Genomic DNA, 19,284 nt, shown 5'->3' with positions numbered 1-19,284 from the left:
GGTTGATAATTATATCAATTGAAATGCTAATCCTTTGCACATGAACGCTCATTCATTCGGGAACAATTGCAATCAATATATATATTTACGCTCAGTGTGTCGTCTTGATCGCTGTTGAAAAGTTAGATTCTTGTTTCGGCGGTTGTCATACTTTGCGTTCAGTGATACCGAATTCCTAGGGGCAAACTAGTAATTAATATCAAAGACTTGTTCTTATTCTGTCGGTATCGATAGTCTAAGAGTTTAACAACGTGGTATGGTTAAAACCTGTTACGGATTATGCGAATTTTCGCAGCTTTTTGTAAAAAATCGCGCAACATTTCAACGTCCTGCTACTCATGCCAGGAATATAGTATATGCATATGATACGTATGTGTGTATAGAAAACACTCTGAAGTCTCTAAAACTGGTTAAATCGTGTCTGTGGCTATAACAGAACGTGTTTAGGAGTAAAAATCCCTGGGAAATCTGGTCACCAAAAACACACAAAAAATATTCATCCGCCAGTCAATGTATTGTCTAAGGCGATAGAAAATAGATAAGGTTCCCATTACAATGCCTACAGCTTCCACACGATGCCGCCAGTACTGGCATTTCATTGTAGATTTATCCTTGGTGGGATGACGTGTAGGCACTTCCTGTCTTGGGGCGCACCGGAGGAAGCTATGAAAGTGAAAAAATGGACGATGATTTCAAGACTTGCTGCTATCGAATACAGATCGCACTGTGATCAATTTGATCGATTATTAACGTTTATTAATACCTAAAGTTGGTTTACAAAAGTAGTTTGAAGTGATTTGTAAAAGTTTATAGGCAACTTTTTTAATTTTAAAAAGTGACGTTGCGTCTTGAAAAGGTGATTTTTCCTGGATCAGACCGGCCTTCATAAAATGACATTTTGGGGATACAATGACGGATTTAATCGGGAAAAAGACCCAATTGTGATGTTTATGGGACATATAGGAGTGCCAACAAAGAAGCTCGTCAAAGGTAATGAATGTTTTATATTTTATTTCTGCGTTTTGTGTAGCGCCGGCTACCGCAAAATCTTTTGTTTAGGTCTCGTTCAGGTATTTTGGGGGGTGCATGCTATCAGATAATAGCTTCTCATGCTTTCGCCGAAAATAATTTTACAAATCTGACATGTTGGCTAGATTCACAACGAGTGTAGCTTTAATTGAGTATCTTGCGTGTGTGTTTTAATGAAAGTTTGAGTTTTATCGAGTACTATAGGTACTGAAATTTCCGCTGATGTGGTTCCTGTGCAGGAACATCCGTAACAGGTTAAAAGATTCAGCAATGGTCTGCATCCTTTGTCCCCTCGTAATGGAGAAAAACATGGTCTACTGAGAATTTCTCAAAGTTGGGGTTTTATTCGGAATTGCAGAAAAGGGTCTGTCCCAGGATGCCTGACCCTAACTGGGCTCATGGGCGGTCCTCTGATTTAGTTCAACTCAAAAGGGAATTGGAGTTTCCTTCATTAAACAGTCCAATTTTACAAACAGTATCATCCTCACTCATTCATCTTACACAACAATTAGATGTAAGCCTCATATCTGAGGCTATTATATAAACAGCGTTATGGTAATGTGGCCGCACTGTCCCCCATGAGCCTCACCACAATGTAACAAACGGACCGGTTCGTAGCTGGATTCTTCACCCATCTTTTATACCTTCTTCGGAACATACATGTTGTTCAGACCTCAAGTTCTGTGAGGTGGAAGAAATGCCTTTGTTCTCCATGAAAATTCACTCTGTCGTTATACTGTGGCCATGAGGAGATCCTCTACTCAGGAATGTACGAACTCTCTCTGACCACAGCAGTCTGGTTGTAGGAGCAGAGAGCGGGGGATGGTGCTCGCTGTACCCAAAGAGGGCAACGTCATGACATAAATGAATATTTAAAATGCTATTTATGACTAATGTTGACTACCCAATATGGCGGATATCTTTTTGGCTGCTTTGTTGTCTGAAACTGTATTCAGATTATTGCATGGTTTGCTTTTTCCATAAAGTTTTTTGAAATCTGACACAGCGGTTGCATTAAGGAGAAGTGTATCTATATTTCCATGTCTAACAATTGTATTTTCATTGACATGTATAATGAGTATTTCTGTAAATTGATGTGGCTCTCTGCAATATCACCGGATGTTTTTGGAACTAGTGAACATAACGCGCCTATGTATACTGAGTTTTTTTATATAAATATGAACTTTACCGAACAAAACATACATGTATTGTATAACATGAAGTCCTATGAGTGTCATCTGATGAAGATCATCAAAGGTTAGTGATTCATTTTATCTCTATTTGTGCTTTTTGTGACTCCTCTCTTTGTCTGGAAAAATGGCTGTCTTTTTCTGTGGCTTGGCTCTGACCTAACATAATCGTTTGTGGTGCTTTCGCTGTAAAGCCTATTTGAAATCGGACACTTTGCTGGGATTAACAACAAGATTACCTTTAAAATGGTATAAAAGACATGTATGTGCACTTCCACTGGCTGCTGTCATATCAATCCCGTTAACGGGATTGTAGCCCTAAGAAGTTTTAACCTATAGAAATAACACCATTATCGGCCTCCTGAGTGGTGCACTGGTCTAAGGCACTGCACCGCATTGCTAGAGGCGCCACTACAGACCCAGATTCGATCCCAGGCTGTGTCACAGCCGGCCATGACCGGGAGACCCATGAGGAGGCGCACAATCGTCCGGGTTAGGGGAGGGTTTGGCTGGCCGGGATTTTCTTGTCCCTTTGTGCTCAAGCAACTCCTTGTGGTGGGCGGGGCGCCGGCAAGCTGACTTCGGTTGCCAGATGGACAATGTTTCTTCCGACACATTGGTGTGGCTGGCTTCTTGGTTAAGTGAGCAGTGTGTCAGGAAGCAGTGTGCAGCTTGGCAAGGTCATGTTTCGGAGGACACATGGCTCTCGACCTTCACCTCTGCCGATTACGTAGGGGAGTTGCAGCTATAGGACAAGACTGTAAATACCAATTGGGGAAAAGAAGGGGAAGAAAAAAAAATATATAGAAAAAATAACACCATTCTCCATGCACTGTAATTTACAACTTGATAAGAGCTATTGATAAGAGCTAGGTACATGAGTAAGCCGTTTGGATAAGGGGATTGTAAAGAAAATTGTTTTAGACCTATTTTACCTTATGATCTCTGGAGACAAATGTGAAACCAGTCATCATATGGCAGCAAATTGAAGCATATCAACATAACACCTTTTCCACAGTGAATTTTATGAAACGTTGGCCTTATAACTTTGGATGAAATTTGGAGACCCAAGCAATTGTAGCCATGCACAAATGACAGTATAGCACCAAACCTACCAAGTTGATTTCTGATTTCTAGACTTTTCACTGTATTTTCTACAATTTGTGTCATGTTAAATATTAGCCACTATCGGTAGCCACTGTCAGTTATACCCACATTCGTATTGTCATTGAATTTAGTGTTCGTTTCCTTTCATTTTGCATCATTCCATTCCATTATTAGTTTACATTTCTTTCCTCTGTCACGTTAATGTGGTTGTTCCTGAAGATCGCTAGCAATAGAATATTAGGCTAAGCTATTACAAGTAATGCAATAATTTGGAACATGTAACCTATTTGAATCATTATGGAACGCAGACCATACTTAGCAGTTTAGACCTAGAGCCTGTCAACACAGTTCCATGATTAGTGAGGATTATTAGGGTAGATGAATAAAACCACTGGTCAACCCCTATTGTACACTTTTCTCACCTCCCAATATTTAATGGATTGAACAATTGATTATGGCAACTTTAGGATGAATCAAACCACTTTTTTTATTCACCAATATATTTTGTGCGTAAAGAAAATCTGTTGGCCAGCAAGTTGGAGGGTTTTCAGCGGTTTAATTCAAATGTACTGAACGAGTGCAAGGGAACCACACCTGCAAAGCCCTTTGCACACCTATATAAGGTAAGTCTGAATAGAAACTACTGAGAAGTGCGTAGGGAAAGCATACATTTCCTAAGTAGGGCCCTTAGCAATATGTTAAAGCAGAACCAGAAACACTCAAATCTAACACACAAAACTTTTTTTTTTCTACCGAGAGGACATCTGCTACCAATATGGACAAAATGTGTATTTTATTACTGATGTGGAAAATGTTTTATAGTACTTGGCTTGTTATTCAAACACAGGCCTTTAAGAAAACAATGGATGGGCTGCCATGATGGCTGCTTGGACTGGATAATGGAAGTCAGTTTCGCAGTATGTGTAAGGTTACCTGAGTTTCAAACACACATCTCCGTCAACACATTACAAAATGAGAATATATATATTTTTTTATTAAATAAAACCTGCACAGCTATGCTGTTTGGTTTTAGAGGTGAACCAGCTGTATAACTAGAAGATGGAACAGAGAGGATTTATTTTTATTTTTATCGACAATTCCACTTCCAATTCTATTAGAGTACAGGGCATTGGTTCTGAGATAGGAAATTGGTATTTGAAGAACCCCGTCCAAAAGTGGAGCAGGTAAGGGTGGTGAACATGAGATCAAGTACGCAGCAAAACTTGAAGTTCGTCCAGGCAAGAACAATTTCCAGAATGACTATGATCATAAGCTGTCTCTCTACTGCACCAGAGCATGGACACGCTGTTCTGATAAGGTTAGAAGAAGGGCCTACTCTGTGGTTGGAAAAATGGAGAGAGTGGAGTTATTTTATCAATCACAGGTTTCTGTTTACATGAATTATGTTTATGTCAAAGTAACCTTCAGAAAGGAATCCAGTGTAGCTTATTCAGCCAATGGAATGGGTCCCATAGCAGGGTTAGTGACGCCATTGCTATGTTACTGTCACTGCTTTTACTGTGATACATATTGCTGATGTCAGTTGGCTGTGTCGGTACGCCTGGCCCTGCAGGGGTCTGAAGCAACCCTCTGTCATCACCCATCTTCTCAACACACCACAGGATTGTATATGCTCAATTTGCGCGCCATCTACACCCCACCCCTACTCGTCAAATTATATCCTGTCTGAAATTATACCCTGTCTGAAAGTGTTCATACAGAAAATGTCAGACAATTAGCCAAATCGTCCTGGAAAGGTCTAAGCAGGTACACTTCAGTATTATGCAGAGCACTTACTCTTAAAACGATACAATTCATCTCTAAATGAGCCACTTAGGAGACCTCGACTTATATTCAAATTCAGTCAGAAAGAAGAAGAATGAACTGTGCTCTAAAATCACCACATAGTTGTGATGCACTAAATGTACAACAGATGTATTTCTTGACAACCAGAAAAAACCCACAGGCTTAATCTGGAGAAACTAGAGAAGAGAGAACATTGCAAACAGCCCAATATAAATGAAACAGAAGAGTGATTCCAGACCAGTGTAATTGCTACAGGAGTAACATCATGATGCCAGCTGATGAAAACACAGCCTTTTCCAGCGTCAGACATGGCTCATCACAGAGGAAGAGACAAAGGCAGAGAGGAGAGACGAAAAATGACATCTCCAAATTAAAGCCTATGTTGCTGGTGTCAGTTATAATTTGGAGCTGCCTGTGGGGACTGGAATTAAACCAGTCAGCTCTGGTCTGATCTCATTCGTCCTCCATTTTGAATCTGCTCAGAAGAATCCCGAGCTGGAGGGAATATTGCTGGCAAATTGGTTTTAAATTAAAGGTGGCAAGGCATTCTGCTTCCTCAGCTCTTTCCCAGGTGCACTTAATCTAATTTCATTAAGGAGATGAGGACGGATGATCACTTGTGTTGAAACATTAAGTCAGTTCATTTTGCCCCCGTAAAAAAACTATAAGGGCTGTCAGCACCCTGGTGAGTTGGTTGTTTGTTATTGAATATGAGGAGTCTGGGAGAGAACCTGGGCCTCACGGGGATTGTGGGATAGAGGGGGGCATGGATGCGGAATGGGCCAGAGGCAGATACATTTTATACTCCTTTTTCTTTCCTGTTACACGAGAGAAAGAAAGGGGAGAAGTCAACACAGAGCCAGAGATAGGAGAGAGAGAGAGAGAGAGAGAGAGAGAGAGAGATGAGAGAGAGAGACAGAGAGAGAGAGAGAGAAAAAGAGAGAGAGAGAGGAGATAGAGAGAGACAGAGAGAGAGAGAGAGAGAGAGAGAGAGAGAGAGAGGAGAGACAGAGAGAGAGAGAGGAGAGAGAGAGACAGAGAGAGAGACAGAGAGAGAGAGAGAGACAGAGAGAGAGAGAGAGAGAGAGAGAGAGAGAGAGAGAGAGAGAGAGAGAGAGAGAGAGAGAGAGAGAGAGACAGAGAGAGAGACAGAGAGAGAGAGAGAGAGAGAGAGAGAGAGAGAGAGAGAGAGAGAGAGAGAGAGAGAGAGAGAGCGCAAGATTGACAACAATATGACAAAATTCCCTGAGAGGGAAAAGAGATAATAAAACTGAAAGAGAGAGAGAGAGCGAGAGAGAGGAATAGAGAGAGTGATAGAGAAGAAGGAGGTGAACTGTGGGTGATGTAACACTGTGTTCTACATTTCCATAGACACGGCGCTTCGTATGTAGGTGCATGTTACCCTTAGCAGACACACTCGTCAGATGCATCACCTAAGAGGACGAATCATTACTGATAAGCTCTCAGAAACGCTCCGTCTTTGTGATACACCATTCATTCCCCATGCCGGGAGATAAGGGAGGGAGGAATTAATGTGTCAATCAAGTCAGAGCTTTGCTGTCCTGTCAAGCAAGTATTGAAACCATTAAAGAGCTATAGCAGAGATATGGTAATGGTCCCCTGGGAGGGAGGAGGGAGGGAGAGGGATACAGATACAGTTACTGCTGAATGAATGCCTGCCTGCCTGCCTGCCAAATAGAACCACATGGAATTAGATGATCTGTGTGTCGACACTGGGCGAACGAGCATGAGACCATAGCTGCCATGACAGGGCAAGCCAGCCACTGTGTTAGCTAAGATTGGTAAAGAGAAGTAGCAAATTAGAGGCTAATGCTAGCATTCCAGACATGGAGAGGAGAGACAGAAAGCCATGGTTGTATTTGCAGAAGCTAAAGAACACAGAGGAAATTGGAGGAGCAGCAGCGCAGACAGGCGAGCTCAGCAGAATAGCGATAGGATGACACTTAGGACAGTTCTTGAAAATGGAGAGGAAGACAAATTCCCTATTTTTATCTTCCTCTTGAGTGAAAGAAAATGACCATCTTCACTTCAAGTAGCTTAAATGCACACATGTCAAAAGTTGTACATTTTGGCTCTTTGACAAACTGTGGGTGGAGCAGGGAAGGTAGAAAAAGGGGTGCGGGAAGGTAACCATTCACCCTTCACAGGTGCTTCCAGTTTTCACAACAAGATATGCTAGTGCTCAAGTAATAGTCTGTTAAAGATACGGTATAAACAATGCTAATAACAGTTTGTTTGAATCATATCACACAATGTCCAAACAGATACATGGAATTTAAATGTATATGAAATATGTACAGTTATAAAATGGGTTACTAGAACAGGAATTTCATAACGAATTTCATAATTTATTTTAGTTGGAAAAGCTGTCCTGTGGTGTTAGATATGCAATAACTTAAGATGGCAACATATGCTGAATTTTAAAGGTAATTTTTAAAAACCCTCAACATCATAAATTTGGTAGAATTGGTCCTTCTGGTTCAGTTTAGTCACTGAATCATTGCCTTTATAGAAAACATCAGTGACATTGAGGAACAGATTTTAGTGTGAAACAGGCTAATGGGTAACATGCTTTGTATGAACTGCTTGGCTTTCATAAATACTGTTTAATCATTAGAGTCACAGAGACTCATTTGACCATGATATAATGTAATGGGCCACTCATTTTCTCTAAGAAGCCTGTGACAGTACAGCAGGGTTTGTTTACACACAGGCCCCTCTGTTGTGGTGTTCTTGGGGTTATTCAGGGTCAAGGCTACCATTTCTGACTTTGAATACTTCTCATTGTCAAACATAATGTTCAGATAATGGAGGAAAATCACACGTCTTTAAATGGCAGCTAGGCTCCGTGGAGGAAATACTAGCCCTAGGAAAACAATCTGAGTGGGACTGGGATTGCATGTATTTCTGGGGCAGGCAAAGCCAGGCAGGTGAATCTACATAAACATCCCTACTGACAACATAGGACTCAAGTAGAGATTACCTAGCAATCTCAAGAAAACACACACTGAATACATTTGGAATACATCTGCAGTCTTATCTGCTGTGTGTTTGAATATGATGGTTTTACGAAGTGTCCATATCTAGCCAGACTGTGGTAACATACATCATGCTGGCTACCAGACAGTTGTATTCAAATACAGTAAGTGTAACTGATTGCACACAATGGACACACCTGCAAGCAATATTCTAATTGATGTAATCTGTTCAATGCTGACAATGCGGGCATTCAGGTGGCTGCTGGTCTGAAGTGAAAGGAAGCAGCCATTGTTTTGCTGCGAGCCAGAGGAGCAAGAGGAGGAGTTGGCAGCACCTGTTACAGTTAACATGACGCAAATTAAACAGCACAGGTATTCTAAGTTTGGACAATTACAAATGACAGTGTTGGTTTTCCCCTCATGAAAACCAATTTTACACTGGTGATTTTACTCGACTGATTGCTTGTCAAGATTTTTTCCACATCTCTCTGACTCCCATCGTGCAATTTTCTCTGGATGATTTAGCCACTCTGTCTACCTGATGAAGGTAATAGTCCTCTCCATTTCCTGGATCTATAAGTGGTCAGTTTACTACGGCTGAGGAGCCTTACCCAAACACAGACTTTATTTTTTAGCTCATTTTTTAATTTGATTTAACCAGGAAGGGCTCATTGATTTTTAAAATCTCTTTTTCAAGAGCGTCCTGGCCAAGATAGGCAGCACTAAGTCGTTACAAAAATTACAGACAAACAACAAGAAAAACTACAAGTAATCTAGTAAAAACCATAGAATTCACAAGAGTATAACAAAATCAAAAGCAAATTAAAAACATTGACAGGTCAGGGAATCAGTCTCAAGATCATTCATCAGTGATTTAAAAATACCAATCGGGACAAGTTCTTCCAGTTTAAAAGTATTTTGTAAGGCGTTCCAAGACGATGGCGCAGAGTACATTAAAGCCCTTTTACCAAATTCAGTTCGGTATACAAACCCTGGTATACAAAGTGCAGTGGTGCGTAAGGGTTTTGCAGTTGAAAATAAATCTCAAAGTGCCATGGTAAAGGGTGTCAATTGATCTCAAACACTGAGCGGAAGCATTCATATATAAAATATCCCCATAGTCTAGTAAAGGCATAAATGTAGCTGATACTAGCCTCCTTCTGGCTTCAAAAGAAAAATAGGCCTTATTCCCAAAATAAAATCCCAATTTCAGCTTCAATATTTTTGTAAGTTGTTGAATATGCAATTTAAAAGAGAGGCCATCATCAATTCAAATTCCAAGATATTTTTATGAGGTTACAACCTCAATCTCATTGCCCTGGCAGGTAGTAATAGGTGAAAGGTTCAGAGGTCTATTTCTTGCTTTAGAAAACACCATTAGCTTAGTTTTGTCAGTATTGAGGATAAGCTTCAATTGACACAAGGTATGTTGAACAGTATAAAAAGCAGTTTGCAAGTTTTGGAAAGCTTTTGTAAGAGACGAGGCACAACAGCAAATAACAGTATCATAGGCATAAAGATAAAGTTGTGCATTTTGGACATTTTTGTCTAAATCATTTATATAAATAGTGAATAAGAGAGGACCAAGTACAGAGCCTTGGGGCACACCATTAAAGACAGATAATTTAACAGACATAAGCCCATCAAATTGAGTGCACTGAGTTCTTTCAGACAGATAGTTAGCAAACCATGCAACTGCATGCTCTGAAAGACCGACAATCTCTGCCTTAGTATAGCATGATCAACTGTATCAAAAGCCTTAGAGAGATCAATAAAAAGTGAGACACAGTGCTGTTTTTTTGTCAAGGGCTTCAGTGATATCATTTAAAACCTTCATGGCTGCTGTAATTGTGCTATGCTTCTTACTGAAGCCCGATTGGTACATTGATAAAATAGAGTTAGTAAATAAAAACTATTTTAGCTGTTCACTCACAAAGGTTTCAAGTATTTTCACCAGGGGTGACAGCTTTGAGATTGGCCTATAATTATTTAAGAGTCGGATCTCCCCCTTTTAAAAGTGGTAGGACAAATGCTGATTTCCAGATTTCATTACATTCCAGGGTTAGATTGAACAGATATGTAAGTGGTTCAGCTATGAAATCAGCTGCCAGATTTAAAAAGCAGGGATCCAAAAGATCAGGACCTGCAGGCTTTCTCTGATCTAAGGATTTCAGGGCTTTATGTACCACCTGCACTGAGAATGGCAAAAAGCTAAAAGTTTGACCAGCTCTCACTGATTCATCCACACAGGGTTGTAGAGACAGAGGACACTGAATCAAACAGCCTACCAGATGATACAAAGTGCTTATTGAAACAATTCAGCAGTTCAGTTTTGTCATATACAGCAACAGAGTCCTTCAAAACACATGACGGTAATTCATTAACATTACTGTTACCAGACATAGACTTAATAGCCTTCCAAAACTTTCTAGGGTCATTCAGGTTATCAGTGGTAACAGACATAAAATATTCAGACTTGGCCTTCCTGAGAAGAAAATAACACTTGTTTCGTAACTGCCTAAAAATAAGCCAATCAGCATCAGAACATGATTTCCTTGCTTTAGCCCAGGCTAGATTACGGTCATGAATAATACAAGACAGCTCAGAAGAAAACCATGGATTATCCCGCCCTTTAACCCTGAACCTGCTGAATGGAGCATGTTTGTTTACTATTTGGAAAAAAACATAATGAAAGAATTTCCAGGCAGTTTCCACATCAGGAATAAACTCAATCTTGCTCCAGTCAAAATAAAACAAATCATGAAAGAAAGCCTGCTCATTAAAACACTTCAAACTTCTCTTACGAAGAAAACGTGGGTTTGTCTTTGGAACCTTAGTATTTCTAACAGCAACAACAGCACAATGGTCACTTAAATCATGGCAAAAAACACCACACGCAGAATATTTATGTGGAACATTTGTCAATATCAAATCAATCAGCGTAGATTTATCTGGGCATTTAAGATTTGGGCAAGTGGGTGAGATAATCAACTGGGTAAGATTCATTTTTAAATCGTCAGACACTGGCTCTAACCAACACCAGTTGAGATCACCAATCAAGATCATTTCACTGTAAAGAAGTTTAGACATAAGGTGCGTCAAAGAAGAAAATGCATCACCGAGAGCAGGGGGGGTCTATAACAGCCAATCACAGTTATAGAGAGACCCTTTGAAACCTCAAGATTCAAAGCAAGAAATTCCAACTGTTTACAAATAGTTGCAGACTTTGCCACACTTACAGCGAATTTAGTTTTTACATATACAGCCCACCCCCACCTTCCTTAACTCGATCAGTGTGATAAACATTGTAACCATTTATACAAATATCCTTATCAAGAACATACTTGCTGAGCCAGGTTTCAGAAAACACAATTACATCAGCATCAGTTGATTAAGCCCAAATCATAACCCCATCAATTTTTGACAACAGGCTGCATACATTTAAATGAAACATACCTAAACTAGATCTACATTTAAAATCAGAGGGGGTTTGGAGACATTGCATATCAGGGCCAGGGTTAGGTTGCACGTTACTTGATATCAACAAAATAAGAATAACTAGGCACCTCTGTTTAATAACATTGCATGGCTTCTCTTCTTTAAGAGACCTACTGCAAGCGAATTCTAGAAGTGAGTTTCCAGACAACCATTAGACTTTGGTAGTGACACAAGTTCGTACTGTTCACATCATGCCACAAATGCATCGGCACTTGGACGAGTGGACCGAGTGAAAAAGAGAGAGTTCCCGCAGACAATATGTCTAATGGACGGGAGAGCACATTGTCAGATGTACTCACCCAGCGACAATGTTTGTTTTGTCCAGAGTTCAGTAAAGTCAGTGCACAAAGCAATACCACGAAAATTGTCATTTTCTCTGACAAATGTAAAAAATAGAGGCCAACGAAGGTAAGGGGAGAGAGGGACAGAGTGTATGTATGAGTCTGGATGTGAGTATTTGCGCGTGTGAGTAGATTGGGTGTTGAGGTCGATTGAGAGAACGGGTTGGGGATTGTTGAGCTGCCACTGACAGCCAGGCGAAGAGCACATAGGAGCAGCTTGGACGAGACACGCGGATGAAGAAGGAACTCAGGCCAGCCAGGCGAAGAGCATAAAGGAGCAGCTTGGACAAGACACTCCGCGGACGAAGGAGGAACTCAGGCCAGCCAGGCGAAGAGCACAAAGGAGCAGCTTGGACAAGACACTCCGCGGATGAAGAAGGAACTCAGATCAGCCAGGCGAAGAGCACATAGGAGCAGCTTGGACGAGACACGCGGATGAAGAAGGAACTCAGGCCGGCCAGGCGAAGAGCATAAAGGAGCAGCTTGGACAAGACACTCCGCGGACGAAGGAGGAACTCAGGCCAGCCAGGCGAAGAGCACAAAGGAGCAGCTTGGACAAGACACTCCGCGGATGAAGAAGGAACTCAGATCAGCCAGGCGAAGAGCACAAAGGAGCAGCTTGGACAAGACACTCCGCGGATAAAGAAGGAACTCAGATCAGCCAGGCGAAGAGCACATAGGAGCAGCTTGGACGAGACACGCGGATGGAACTCAGGCCAGCCAGGCGAAGATCACAAAGGAGCAGCTTGGACAAGACACTCCGCAGACGAAGGAGGAACTCAGGCCAGCCAGAGATGGGGTTACTTTGGTAAACTTCAAGTAATGAAGTGCCGAGTTGAGGAGGACCCATGATCTTTACACCAGCAAAAACAAAATAGTTTGCACTACACAACAAGGAAGTTACTCAACCATAAATAAATAGGTTATTAGTAGGTTAAAATGTACTAGTCACAGACAAACGACTTGACATGCTGCCATCTTGGATTTGTTGAACATGTAATGAACATGAAAGATATGGTGCCCTTTCAGAGAGTAGTACTTTAGGAATTCACAACGGCCTCATTGGGATGGGCGTAAGCTCTGTCTGGTTTCTATGGACGGTGGCACATTTTTCACAAGCCCCATGGACAGACGGCCTGGTAAAAGTTAACCACCGCCAGTCAAACCCAATACTGCTGCACTTATATGAACCAACCACACCCCATTCCCTATGCTTTCACTAAATACAAAAAACCCAGATTCTGATGGATTAGCCTTGAGAGAGAGAGAGACTTGCTTTATCAAAGTTAACATGTGTTTCCCATGTCAATAAAGCCCCTTGAATTGAATTGAGAGAGAGAGAAAACACACAGAATCTGCAGCAATTCTGCAATTGCTTTCACATGTTGTGAACAACACATACGTAGTTAATGCAATCCACCAGCATAAACCATATGACATTCCTATTTCCCATGCAGCAAATTAGCACTGAACGTTACATGTGGCAGGTGCAGGGGTAGGAGGTGGGGTATGGACATAGAACAGCAGGGAGGGTGGGCGGGTTTACCTGAGTATACGGAGTGGGGATATTCTGTCTGTAGGGTAGTTCCTCCCCTTCCCCCCTCCTCCCCCATAGTGATGCAAGGGAGCTGTATGGAAACTGACACACCCTGAAAACCCCACTTCCTGTCATGTCAAACTGACGGGCGAGAGAGAGGCTCCCCTTCTCTTCCCTGACTCACTCACTCACTTTTTGTTTCAATGAAGAGATAAAAGCCTATTTACTTGCCAAAGCTACAGTTGATGCAAATGATGCTGCTGCTATCAATGTATTATTTATAGGGTGAGCAGAGCCGCAGACATTTCCACAGAACTGGGAGCTAAGCTTACAGGAGATTAGACATGCTATCTCATTCATTTACCAGGGGGTAATTGCTAAACTGCGGGGGAATTAAGATGTGTGAGGCTCCCATTGGTGGTTCATGGTGGATTGGCTGGTGGTGCTGGTGCTGGTAGCAGCCATAGCTGAAGGAGCCAGCCACCCCATAAGACGTAGATAAACAAGTGTTCAGTTGTGAAATTGGTATTACTACAAATACTCTATAGGCACTCACCAACAGCTGTCAAACAGACTGACAGATGATTTCTAACTGATGGCAACTTGGAAATCTGCCATTTAACAACATAAAGACTGTGATACAAGTTGCAATGCGATCACGAGGATATTAGGGACAGCAGTAGTGTATTTTCATGCATGAAATTAATTTGAATATGATGTTCAAACCTACATAAAAGTGTGATATACAGTGCATTGGGAAAGTATTCAGACCCTTTGAATTTTTACAGCATTATTCTAAAATAGATTTAAAAAATAACAATCCACATCAATCTACACACGATACCCCATAATCACAATTTTATAATACATTTTTTTGCACATGTATTATAAGAAAAAACAGAAATACCTTATTTACATAAGCATTCAGACCCTCTGTCATGACCTCAGACTCAAAATTGAGCTCAGGTGCATCCTGTTTCCATTGATCATCCTTGAGATGTTTCTACAACTTGATTGGAGTCCACCTGTGGTAAATTCAATTAATTGGACATGATTTGGAAAGGCACATACCTGTCTATATAAGGTCCCACAGTTGACAGTGCATGTCAGAGCAAAATCCAAGCCATGAGGTCGAAGGAATTTCCCGTAGAACTCCGAGACAGGATTGTGTCGAGGCACAGATCTGGCGAAGTGTACTAAAACATTTCTGCAGCATTGAAGGTCCCCAAGAACACAGAGGCCTCCCTCATTCTTAAATGGAAGAAGTTTGGAACCACCAAGACTCTTCCTAGAGCTGGCCTACAGGCCAAACTGAGCAATCATAGGAGAAGGGCCTTGGTCAGGGAGGTGACCAAGAACCAGATGGTCACTCTGACAGAGCTACAGAGTTCCACTGTGGAGATGGGAGAACCTTCCAGAAGGACAACCATCTCTGCAGCACTCCCCCAATCAGGCCTTTATGGTAGACGGATGCCACTCCTCAGTAATAGACACATGACAGCCTGCATGAAGCTTGCCAAAAGGCACCTAAAGGACTTTCAGACCATGAGAAACAAGATTCTCTGGTCTGATGAAACCAAGATTGAACTTTTTGGCCTGAATGCTAAGCGTCACATCTGGACGAAACCTGGCACCAGCCCTACTGGGCAAGCTCGGTGGTGGCATCATCATGCTGTGGGGATGTTTTTCAGCGGCAAGGACTGGGAGACTAGTCAGGATCGAGGGAAAGATGAACTTAGAAAAGTACAGAGAGATCCTCGAAGAAAACCTACTCCAGAGCGCTCAGGACCTCAGCCTGAATTGAAGGTTCACCTTCCAACAGGTACAATGACCCTAAGCACATAGCCAAGACAACACAGGAGCGGCTTCGGAACAAATCTCTGAATGTTCTTGTGGTCCAGCCAGAGCCAGGACTTGAACCCGATTGAAAATCTCTGGAGAGACCTGAAAGTAGCTGTGCAGCGACGTTCCCCATCCAACCTGACAGGGTTTGAGAGGATCTGTAGAGAAAAATGGGAGAAACTCCCCAAATACAGGTGTGCCAAGCGTGTAACGTCATACCCAGGAAGACTCTTGGCTTTAATCACTGCCAAAGGTGCTTCAACAAAGTACCGAGTAAAGACTGAATAGTTGTAAATGTGATATTTCAAAAACATTGTTTTGCTTTGTTATTATGGAGTATTGCGTGTAGATTGCGGAGAAAAACATATCTAATCCATTCTAGAATACGGCTGTAACGTAAAACAAAATGTGAACCAAGTCAAGGGGTCTGAATACTTTCCGAATGCACTGTTTGCGATTTTGGATCTATATTCTAAAAGCAGGTTCTTCTCTGCATCACATTGTACTGTATGTAAAATGTGATATACGTTGTGGACAGGCTGAGGGTGTCATTAACAGGTTTAAGGAGTTGAAAAGACGCAGCATTCTCTTACTCCTATAAAAGCAGTGTTATCATTTGCGTTGTGAAAAACTAACAGTGCAAATATATACCTTACTGAGCTGTGTTCCTTGTCAGTTTCTTTCCTACTCATCCTCATCTAGGAGTCTGTTATTCTCCTCTTCCCTTTAACCGAAGGCTGTTTCTTCTTCTTCAGTCAGGAACCCAACATGTGTTATTCACAACTCCTCACGTACACTTCATGTGGTGGGGAAAATGAACAGAAAAAAGTCTTACCTTGTCATCAACGTCACTCTCGCTGTCACACTACAAGGGAAGAGAAAGGAAAACATAAGAAATTATTCATTTTATCCCCCCTTCCCCAACCACCACCACCAACAAACTCATAATCAGTGCATATGTTATTTTTACGTGACTTCTTGTTCAGTGACAGCTTTCAACACAAACAAGGGAAGATGAAGGGAGAAAAGTGTGGCGTTTGAGAGTTTTCAAGGTTTAAAAGCAGTACACAATATAATACAATAACACTACTCTGGAGTTTTCTGTGCAAATACAATGGTTTACAAAAGGTTTAAAAAAAACAGAATAATAATAAGCAGTGTTATAGAGTAAAGGTTTTTCATTCAACAGAAACTTGTCCATTATTATATTGATTAGGATGTGAATTTATCATTTGTGCTTTCCACACATCATTAGATCATAATATCCTATAAACTACATTTTTCATTAGTATGCTAACATTAATGCATTTCAAGTCTGATTCTGAAAAGGACTACACGTTTTAAAATGCAAATGTGCAATTATGGTATAGTATACTGCATATTGTTTATACAGATGTAGTATAAATGTAGTATTCTGTATATAGAATATACTGAGGTAGCCTACAGGTATGGATCTTAATTAGATCAGTATTGTCACAGCAATATAATTCTGCAGCAACAGGATTTTAACGTTTAGTCCATAATGTTGTTTGATCAGTGGTTAAGCTGGCCAAAATTAGGCTACATGAAAAGTGCAATATTGTTAATATAACCGTGTGTTAGAACAGGGTTTTCAGAGAATTTATGTCAATTATGAAGCTCATCTGCATTTCCTAATGTGCAGGAAAATTCTCATCACCAAAAGTGATACAACTAAGATCCTAATTCTGTAGAATGCCACAACCTCTTTAGCCACCTGTGTCCTGCCATGACTGGCATTCCTTTACAAGGCACAGAAGCTCTTCTCTCATTTCTTCTCTACTTCCGTTTCTCACGTTCATTAGGTGTTTAAAGTGAATAAATGTTCGTCCAGGCCGCCCCTCTCTCACTACAATGGGAAGTGAAGTTGTGGAAATAGGAGTGAACCGGTTGGTCAGACCTCCTGGACCTCACAGTGGGGGAGCCAGGGAGAAAAGAGAAAAGCTATTCACACAAAGAGCCATAGAGAAGAGAAGAAGAGAAGGCCCCCCGAAAAACACTGCCTGCCTGGCTTCAATCTGTCAATTAAGTTTCTGTGGCAACATATTTAAGTGCCCCTCTTTATTTGGTTTAACTGCTTTTCAGAGATCCGGCACAAAGGGAGACGTTGGGTCAAAGGAGACACAGCGGTCCATTGTGTTGTAGCATGGTGGGTCTAAATGTATAATTAAGTAACGCGGAGCAATCAGCACTACAGTCCAGACCTGGATTCAAATAATATTCAAAATCTATCAAAAACGTTTAGCGTTTGCTTTAGCCTGCCTGGAGTGCTAGATTGGTGCGTTTGCACTTTTGTGACGGCTCTATTGGTTCTATTGCCCCTGGCAAACTCAATCAAGCCCAGTTAAATTTTTTGACATAATTTCAAATAGTATTTGAACCCAGGTATGCTACCGCCCAGAGGCCAAGATCTCTCCAGAGAGCTACACTCCTGCCCTTAAATCATCTCATTCAGAAGACTTCTCCTGACTGGGGACAGAGGTAAGTCAAGAGATTCTGTGGCTCAACATGACATGAGTGACTGTGTGTGTCTGTGGTTGTTATATCTGTCTATATAACATCTTAAGGCCATGGTGAAGTCCTAAACTCCCATATTGAACCATTCTTACAGGAGAAGGGGAGCTGAGACATTTAAACTGGAGGTCAGGTCGATAAAAAAGAGGGGACATAATTATTAATGCATTGATTTCCTTTCTAGAACTAATCAAAGTCGTTGATGCTATTCAGAGGCAGTGAGTGAAAGAGAGAGAGTGAGAGAAAGAGAACAGAAAGAGCGATTCAGAGAGGGAAACAGAAACAGAGAAAGAAACAAACAAAGAGAGATTCAGAGAGAGAAAGAGAAAGAGTGATTCTGAGAGAGAAAGAGAGATTCAGAGAGAGAAAGAGAGAGAAAGAGAGAGAAAGAGATTCAGAGAGAGAAAGAGAGATTCAGAGAGAGAAAGAGAAAGAGTGATTCTGAGAGAAACAGAAACAGAAAGAGAGATTCAGAGAGAGAAAGAGAAAGAGAGATTTAGAGAGAGAAAGAGAGATTCTGAGAGAAACAGAAAGAGAGGGAAAGAGAAACAGAAAGAGTGATTCTGAGAAACAGAAACAGAAAGAGTGATTCTGAGAGAAACAGAAAGAGAGGGAAAGAGAAACAGAAAGAGAGATTCAGAGAGAGAAAGAGAGATTCAGAGAGAGAAAGAGATTCAGAGAGAGAGAGAAAGAGAGATTCAGAGAGAGAAAGAGAAAGAGTGATTCTGAGAGAAACAGAAACAGAAAGAGAGATTCAGAGAGAGAAAGAGAAAGAGAGATTTAGAGAGAGAAAGAGAGATTTAGAGAGAGAAAGAGAGATTCAGAGAGAGAAAGAGAAAGAGTGATTCTGAGAGAAACAGAAACAGAAAGAGAGATTCAGAGAGAGAAAGAGAAAGAGAGATTTAGAGAGAGAAAGAGAGATTCAGAGAGAAACAGAAAGAGAGGGAAAGAGAAACAGAAAGAGAGGGAAATATATGATAATCAAAAGGCCTTGACATTAGAATGTCATTTTACAACACAAAGCCTATGTGAATGTTCCATTGTGTACAATCAATTATGTGTGTATGTGTGTGTGAACGTGTCTATGTATGTACGCGTGCATGTGCATGCGTGTGAGAGTGAGTTCAGGATTAGAGAAAGACATTCTCAGGGGAATGTTTACAAACCATAATTCCAGGGCTTTGCTTGTCAAAATACATTCATTAAAGGTACAGGGCATTACAGAACTACAAGTGGCTTAGGCCCCCTGTCAATCACTCTCCCATTCAGCGCCGGGGGTTCTCAGCAAATGGATTGTCACATATTTCTACCTAGATGAGCCTGTTACTGGCTCAACACAACCTGTAATGAAGCAACATTTGTCTTTCTCTTACCACTCAGTCATTTTTAAAACAAAACAAAAA

At 41.2% G+C, this 19,284-nt stretch overlaps 1 protein-coding gene across 15 annotated transcripts in view; it reads right to left on the bottom strand.

Moving 5' to 3' along the window:
• Nucleotides 1-19,284, bottom strand: part of fbrsl1 (fibrosin-like 1) — a 447,606-nt gene that overhangs the window by 128,597 nt on the left and 299,725 nt on the right. For all 15 annotated transcript variants that reach the window (XM_090190951.1, XM_090190956.1, XM_021621864.3 and 12 more), the window contains one exon: nucleotides 16,185-16,214. In XM_090190951.1, coding sequence (XP_090047077.1) covers nucleotides 16,185-16,214 — 30 coding nt within the window. The remainder of the gene's footprint in view (nucleotides 1-16,184; nucleotides 16,215-19,284) is intronic.

Source organism: Oncorhynchus mykiss, chromosome 11, assembly GCF_057628025.1.
Source record: "Oncorhynchus mykiss isolate SJ-2025 chromosome 11, ASM5762802v1, whole genome shotgun sequence".
Classification (NCBI taxonomy): Eukaryota; Metazoa; Chordata; class Actinopteri; order Salmoniformes; family Salmonidae; genus Oncorhynchus; species Oncorhynchus mykiss.
This window is presented reverse-complemented; position numbering and strand designations above follow the sequence as displayed.